The following is an 8,670-nucleotide window of genomic DNA, read 5'->3' as shown; positions in this document are numbered from 1 at the left end:
TTTCTATTGTATCAAATACTTATTTCATGAAATAAAATGGAAATAAATTATTTAAAAATCTAACAATGTGATTTTCTGGAATTTTTTTTATAGATTCTGTCTATCACAGTTGAGGTGTACCTACGATGAAAATTACAGTTCTGTCCATTCTTTAAGTGGGAAAACTTGAAAAATCGGCATTGTATCAAATATTTAATTGCCCCACTGTAACACTGACCAGGTGAAGGGAATAAACTGATTATCTCGTTACAGTGGCACCTGTCAGTGTGTGGGGTATATTAGGCAGCATGTGAACATTCAGTCCTCAAAGTTGATGTGTTGGAAGCAGGAAAAATAGCCAAGAAGTGACGTGCGGTCAGAGGAGGCAGGTGAGGCAGAGCCTCCCCTGTCAATCTTGAAAAGAAAAAAAAGTTAACCATAAAATATAATAAAGGAATTTTTTTCGATAAAGAATAGCAGAATTTCCGTATGTCCCGTTCAAATACATGGAGGAGATGCGCGATGAGACAGCACTTTGCTGTGCCTCTCGGTGGATCGTGTAATCCTCACAAACTGTATGCGATGCAAATAGTGTGTCACTGTCCCTCTATATATCGCAAAGAAAATGCTTTCAAACACTGATTATATGCTCTGCCTTGCCATAATCTGGATAATGTATAAAATGGGGTTCTGTAACGTGTTTAGGCTCGCAGATTAACCATAAAACCCAGTTTAAAAGTTACTCGGTGAGGCAAACAGTACGCCTGCCTCAAGGCAGAGGGCGCTACCTACTGACCTTAAATATCAACATTTGTTTTAATATTGGATTCGAACGGTAAAAGGGTTTGTAATACATACCAGCTGACAAATGGATTTCGTGTACAAGTAAAGGTAAGACCATAAACTTTTATTATTTCTAGTTAGAAATAAGCTCAATTGGAATAAATTTTAACCTCAAATTAAATATGGGTCACGTTTGTGTGAAGAATGCTGATATGAGATATAAAACATAACGCATTGTCTGTTAACAGACAATTTGTTAACGGTTCATTTGTATTTGTAAATCTGACAGTGCCTCACCAGCTGTCAACCTCACCGCACGTCACTGTAGCCAAGTGTAAGGATGAGTGACTTTGACAAGGGCCAAACTGTGATGGTGAGATGACTGGGTCAGAGCATCTTCCACACTGCAGGTCTTGGTGGGTGTTCTTGGTCTGTAGTGGTTAGTACCTACCAGCACTGGTCTATGGAAGTACAAATGGTGAATTGGCGACAGTGTCTTGGACACCCACGGCTCACTGATGATGAGGTTGCACTAGTGTAGATTAAACTTTTACTGATTTGTACTTTTCAAAAGATTAAAATTTATTTGAATCTTTGTTAAAATGGTTGAACATGACCACCTGTACACTGGTCTCTATGAAGAGAAAGAGTCAGTGGCTGTAGTGGTGATATCACACCTAGAGTGGTGAGGCTGCTGAATTTGTCTAAAACATTTTCTCTAACTTGTCCTCATGACCACAGTTTTCACTCCTTTTACATACATTTTTCACTGAATTGTAGACACATTTGTGCTCTTCCTGACAGTATAACTGTAGAAGCAAATGGATTCAAAGAAGATGTACAATGAGCTGCAGAGTGACATGAGTGCCAACCAACTGCCACATTGACTCCTGTTTAAACAGTATTAGGCAGGAGGTCATAATGTTATGCCTAATTGGTGTACACTATAAAGATGATGATACTGTGTAATCGTCATCATCTTTAAATGTAGGGCTTTCATTTTTGGTTAAGTCTTTGATCTTTGTAATGTCATTGTCTTTTTAGGTGAGCTGCTCTTCTACCTATATTTTATTATTGCATCTCAGTCTGCATTGTTTCACCTTATTTCTTCTTTTGTTATTAAGTAAAAAATCATTTTAAAAATATGTCTATATTTTTGGGGCGGTACCCTAGTGTAGTGATTAACACTGTTGCCTCACAGCAAGAAGATTTTGGGTTCAAACCTTGTGGCCGACTGAGGCCTTTCTGTATGAGTTTGCATGTTCTCCCTGTGCCTGTGTGGGATTTCTCCTGACTTCCTCTCATGGTCAAAGACATGCAGGTGACATGGTGACTCTAAATTGCCCATAAGTGTGTGGTTGTCCTTCTATAAGTGTCAGCGCTGTGATAGCCCACCTCTCACCCAGTACCAGCGGGGATTGGCTCCAGCTCCCTTGTAACCCTCTACAGGATAACTGGTATAGCTAATGGTTGGATCTGTGTCTTTTCTGTTTCAGCTCCTAATCGTCTTCCAGGCAATGTGTCATGGAAAGCAGATGACTCATGGGTAACAGTGAGGTGGGACCATGTAACAGCCATGCACAATGAGTCAGCTGTACTGGGCTACAAAGTAAGTGCTGTTGGCTAAAAGTATGTGCTTTTGTGCTTTTCTGCATTAAAGGTGCTGTTTCCTTTGAGATTTTTAGTAAAGGTAGTTACAGAAGTGCTGACAAAAGGCCCTTTGTGTCCTTATGGTGACTTGTAACTTGACTTGCACTTAAAATACCTCTGGTATGTTATGTATGGACACAAAGACTCAAATGAAATAGCATATGTAATTGAGAGCACCACTGTGAGTAGAAACATTTATGCCCTGTGCTACGGTATATTGTTAAGAATGTATAGACAGACGTAGCTCTCAGGACTATGTCATGATCATGTTCAAATGTTAAATACTAATGACCCCGGCTGATGTGTTACTTTTGGTAGGTCACCTCATGATACAAGTAATCTCCTTTGTGAGATAGGAGAAGTAGTAAAAAGGCTGTATATCAAAATCAAAGATCATGTTTATAACCTTTGTACCTTCCTATGCATTAGAAAAGTTTATAATGAAATGATAACAACTGTACAATGGCCCTTTGCTTTGAACACAAACAGTGACATGGCAGTGTATCACAAAAACATTTTCTGTAACATTATATATATGTTTTGAATAAGATGTTTTTTCACTAGAATATTAACTACTAAATATGTATTGTGTAGGGACGGGATGATGTGACTTTTTCTTAATAAGATTCGATGGTGTGTACAATTCGATTCATTCACAATACAATAAAAAATTCTGTGACAACAATGTATGACTAGCTGTGGAATACTGGTATTTTATTCCACTTTTTTCCCCCCTTTTCCAGTACTGGTTTCATTATGTAAAGAACAACCAGATATATTGACTTGTGTTCCATTAGACTATCTTATTTACAAAAATATATGAACTCCCTGGTGTATGGAGACCACACGGTATATATTGCTAGACAAATTGATACATATTGTGATGTTTTTGTATTGCGATATATTGAATTTTGATATATTGCCCCATCCCTAGTATCTAGTAATGTAAAGGTCTCAACTAAACTGCAGACCTTATGTGTTTTGTGTGTGAGGTTCTCTACAAACATGATGGTGAGACGGCACTGAAAGTTCTGGACAAGGTGAAGACATCAGTGAGCCTACCGCTGCCAAAAGATAACGGCTATGTTGTGTTGGAGATTCGGTCTTGGGGAGAGGGCGGGGATGGGCCGGCACATGAGATTATTGTGTCCCGGGACTCAGGTGAGAAACATGCACCAGAGTTGTGCCTACATGACAGATGTTTTAGAGTAATATGAAAAGACAAAACTACTCAGTGATGATAAGAAAAGCAACTGGTAAAACTTAAATTACTGTAAGTGACCTTTAATCTCTAGGGGAATTACAGAAATGATAACAAAAATGACTGTATCTGCACAAATTAGTGATGTGAAGTTCAGATCATTTTACTGATTTGGTTCTTTGAACCTCGTTCAGCAAAATGAGTTCGAGTCATTTCGTTCACTTCAGCAGAATGTAATTAAAATCTTACATGTTAATTCCCCATCTACTTATGAATTTTTATAAATAAAAATAAACAATAAGCAACCATTCAAGAGTCAATCTCTTATTAAATAAGTACATATAGATTAAAACAACACTCAGATTTATGCATGGATTTATACATTTCTATTTTCTACACTGAAGGGTTATCCGATGTTTATTCAGATGTTTATTTTTGTTAATAAAAAAAATAAATAAAAGTATGTAAGTAAGAAAGAAAGATTTTTCCCTGATGAAGTTTAAAGCATTAACCAACTCTATATTAAAACACTCAGTGTTATGGAAAAGAACCATATTGACAGATATTCACAAAACTATAGTCTGTAGGAAATAAAAGGCTATTTTATAATAAAAATAAATGCATCACGTAACAGTAAGAGTAAAAAAAAAACCGTAAGGAAGGTTGAAAATTAACTAAATTTTGTATCCAACAAAGCGGTCATGTCACCTTACAAAAACGAACAACTCGAAACCAAGGACTCAAAAGGCTTCTGGCTTCATCCACGGGCAGCACGGTGGTGCGGTGGTTAGCGCTGTTCTGGGTTTGAGCCCCCGCCGACCCGGGTCCTTTCTGTGCGGAGTTTGCATGTTCTCCCCATGCTTGCATGGGTGCTCTCCCGGTGCTCCGGCTTCCTCCCACAGTCCAAAGACTTGCAGCATAGGTTGATTGGTGTCTCTAAATTGCCCATAGGAGTGATTGTGTGTATGAGTGGTTGTTCGTCTGCGTGTTAGCCCTGCGATGGACTGGCGACCTGTCCAGGGTGTACCCTGCCTCTCACCCGCCCCTCCCTGGCTGGGATTGGCTCCAGCCCCCCGTGGTATTTGGGACTAAGCGGTATAGAAGATGGATGGATGGATGGATGGCTTCATCCACACATCCCTGACTCTGATATAGAGTTAGCAGGCTACACAGTACAGCACCATGATAGGACAAGGTAAGAGCAGAGGAGGGGGGCTATGTATGTACGTCAATAACAACTGGTGTACACCAGACTTGGAGTATGTGACTGTCAAATGCAGGCCCATGTACCTCCTAAAAGAGCACAATGTGGTCTTCATAACAAATGTGTACCGCCCGATGCTAATGCTAACTCGGACATTTATATGGCAGTATTAACAGTCAGCAGAGCAGATATCTGGATGCTGTGCACATCCTAGCAGGGGGCTTCAATTATGCAGATTTAAAGACAGTACGCCCCAAATTCAACCAGCATGTAAAGTGTGCTATTGGAGGAGCCAACACTGGACAAGGTTTATTCAAATATCAAGCTAGGCTATAGGGCCAGACCACTACCACACCTGGGCCAGTCTGACCACTTGTCCTTGTTTCTAATTCCTGCATATACCCCCCTCAGGAAAACTGCTCCTACCATCACAAGGACTGTAAAAACTTGGCCTGATGGTGTCTCTCAGCAGCTACAGGACAGTTTTGATAGGACCAACTGGGACGTTTGTGAACATCCAGACCTGGAGGTGTTCACAGTGTCCTATGTTATATTAAGAACTGTATAGACACTGTTACCGTGGACAAACACATCAGGGTCTACCCCAACCAGAAGCCCTGGATGAACTGGGAGGTCAAGAGGTTACTGAGAGAGAGGAACACTGGCTTCAGGACAGGTGACAGGGCTCTCTACAGCATGGCCTGAGCTAAGAGAGGCATCAGAAAGGCCAAATTGGACTACAGAAGGAGGATCGAAGACCATTTGGACATCAACAACAGCAGCAGGCAGGTGTGGCAGGGAGTCCAGCATCTTCCCAACTACAGGAATAATTTCAGTGTGGCTGAAGGTGACACCTCGCTGGCAGAGGAGCTGAACCTCTTTTTTGCCTGCTTTGAGGGGCACCAACCAGACACAGCCAAACTTCACTCAGCGGCCCACAGTGGCCCCACCCTCACAGTAAGGAAGCATGAGGTGAGGTGCACACTGTAAACCCGAGGAAGGCTGCTGGACCGGACAGTGTCCTCGGATGTGTGCTGAAGGAATGCGTGGACCAGCTGGCTGGAGTCTTCACCAGGATCTTCAAACAGTCTCTGGCCCATTCCACTGTCCCACCCTGCCTGTAGTCCTCCATCCTAGTTCCCCTGCCTAAGAAACCAAACATAACCAGCCTCAATGACTACCGTCCAGTTGCACTCACTCCAGTGGTGATTAACTGTTTTGAGAAACTGGTACAGGGCCACATTATGTCATTCCTCCCACCAACATTTGACCCACACAGTTTGCGTACAGGGCAAATAGGTCCACAGAGGAAGCCGTATCCACAGCCCTCCACGCTGTGCTGTCCCACTTGGAGCATCAGGAGAGGTATGCATGGCTGCTCTTTGTGTATTATAGCTCTGCATTCAACACCATCCTCCCCCACAAACCGGACAAGCTGGTGGACCTGGGAATTCCCTATCCCACCTGCACAAGGATTAAGAGCTTCCTGTCCAGACGCAGCCAGAGGGTGAGAGTGGGCCCACACACATCCATGGCTCTCAGCCTCAGCACTGGTTCCCCACAAGGCTGTGTGCTGAGCCCCCTGCTCTACCCTCTGTACACCCATGACTGCAACCCCACCCACCATGGTTGCACCACTGTAAAATTTGCTGATGACACCACTGTGGTGGGGGTTATCTCTGGGGGGGATCAGACTGCCTACAGGGATGAGGTGGAGAAGCTGATAGTGTGGTGCAGAGAGAACTGAGTCTGCTCCTTAATACCTCAAAGACTAAAGAGGTCATTGCTGACTTCAGGAGGAAGAAAACCGACATCTTGCCACTGTATATCAGTGGGGACCATGTGGAGAGGGTGCCGGCATTCCACTTTCCATATTGAGTAGGATCTGATCTGGGGTGTGAATACCTCTGGACTGCTTAAAAAGGCCCAGCAGAGACTGTACTCCCTACGGGTGCTCAAGGAAGAACAACATCTCCCATATGCTGGTGTCCTTCTATCGGTGCTCCACTGAGAGCATCCTTACATACTGTATATGTGTATGGTACAGCAGCAGTACAGTGGCTCAGAGGAAAACGCTCCAGAGGGTCATTAATATGGCCCAAGAGATCACCGTCTGCCCTCGCCTTACTCTGGAAGAACTACACAGTTCCCGCTGCCTCAAAAAAGCTCAGAACATCATTAAGGACACTTCACACCCAGGACGTTCACTCTTTGAACTGCTGCCATTAGGTAAATGGTAATCAAATCAAAGACCACTAGATTCAAGAATAGTTTTTACCCAACAGCAGTTACCACACTCAGTGCTGCTACAATATACAGTAATATGCCTGTGTGTGTGAGAGGGCTGTTGTTTATTTCATTTTTTTAGTGGTTATGTTTTTATATGGTTATATTTCATATGTTTTTTTGTTTTTTGTTACTGCTGCACCGACTGAAGGTCACTTTAAAATTTCATTGTACGTGTTACAATAACAATAAAGGATTATCTTATTAGGCAGCACAGTGCAGTTTTGGTGCTCTTTTTGACCCAAACTAAGGATAGCAATAACACCTGCTCAGACCACCTCTTAATGTTATTGCAGGTGCATTTCCAATTTTCCTGACAAGAGTGTAGGCTGGGAAGCACAAGATCAGGTGGCCAAATATATTTTAATGGCCACACAACTTAACATTAAAGGATAAGGCCAGTCATCTTCTGTATTAATAGTGTTTTCAACGCCCCCCTACAGAGACTAAGACCAACCGTAAATTTCCACAACTCACAATTAAATTCAGTCTATCAGAACTGGATTATCTTATTCATCTGTGCCATAGACCTCATTCATGTTCAGAAACAATTATAAACACATCAAGGAAACACACCGCTGCACTTAGTGACGTTTTCTTAATACAAAAGACCAGACCTTGATTTTTTTTTTTTTATTGTTACCCCAAAGGCTCTGAACAGCCACTCGCTGTTGGTTTTAGTCTCTATATGGGTAGTGTTGAAAATGCTGTTAATATGGAAAATGATTAGCTTTATCCTTTAACCCTTATATACACTTCTGCTGGAATTCACTGGGAATGGTTTGTTGTGAAATTATCTTAATGGTTACGTATGTGTGAACATATAAAAAGATTATTTTTAAAAAAGATAAACTAGTCCTCAGTATATGGCTATAAGTATGAAGATGACAAACAGTGCTGATGTGGCTCAGGATGCACCATCTGTTTTTAGAGGATGCAGCCAGAGGTGATCTGGCAGTTCATGGACCTGATAAATAGACAGCAGGCAAAGTCAGTGCAACCTCAGTTTGTGCTGCTGCTCATTACAGGACCAGAGACTTTACACAAGAGCTGGTCAGTGATATCAGCAGACTACTGAGTGAATACTGTATTTATGTGCAGTACCTCTATAGTACATGGTTTTGTCATCACACTTTAGGAATGGAGTATATAACTGGCAGGAGAAGAAGATACAGGGAAAGAATCTTAACTCTCATATATTTCTATGTCCTGACATCAGTGACTCAGTCAGTAAAATTTCTGTCCCGCTCTTTAAAGGGGATGAGAGGAGCTGGTTTGATTGAACAGAATTAAACCCAGCCCCAACTCCACCTGGTCACCAATGTATTCCTCCCTATACAACCTCTCCTCCACAATGCACCTGATAATGCCTGACTGCTGTGCACAAAAGTGTGCTCCATCTGTGGTCACCAAAATTGCAAAACTTAGTTGAACACACCCATATGGGTCTTGTGGATGGAAGTTAGACATGAACTTAGCACTGCATCCTATTTCAGAAAAATAGGAAATTGTCTTCTATGGCTGACCAAATAATAGCAAAGACAAATGCATACAAATATAGCAGGAA

General features: G+C 41.9%; 1 protein-coding gene across 2 annotated transcripts in view; it reads left to right on the top strand.

Annotated features, from left to right (window-relative positions):
* cntn2 (contactin 2) overlaps positions 1–8,670 on the top strand; it is a 140,469-nt gene that overhangs the window by 128,035 nt on the left and 3,764 nt on the right. For both annotated transcript variants that reach the window (XM_020617884.1, XM_020617883.1), the window contains exons 21-22: positions 2,259–2,371; positions 3,405–3,573. In XM_020617884.1, the coding sequence (XP_020473540.1) occupies positions 2,259–2,371; positions 3,405–3,573 (282 nt within the window). The remainder of the gene's footprint in view (positions 1–2,258; positions 2,372–3,404; positions 3,574–8,670) is intronic.

This window comes from Monopterus albus, unplaced genomic scaffold, assembly GCF_001952655.1.
Source record: "Monopterus albus unplaced genomic scaffold, M_albus_1.0 scaffold196.1, whole genome shotgun sequence".
Taxonomy (NCBI): Eukaryota; Metazoa; Chordata; class Actinopteri; order Synbranchiformes; family Synbranchidae; genus Monopterus; species Monopterus albus.
This window is presented reverse-complemented; position numbering and strand designations above follow the sequence as displayed.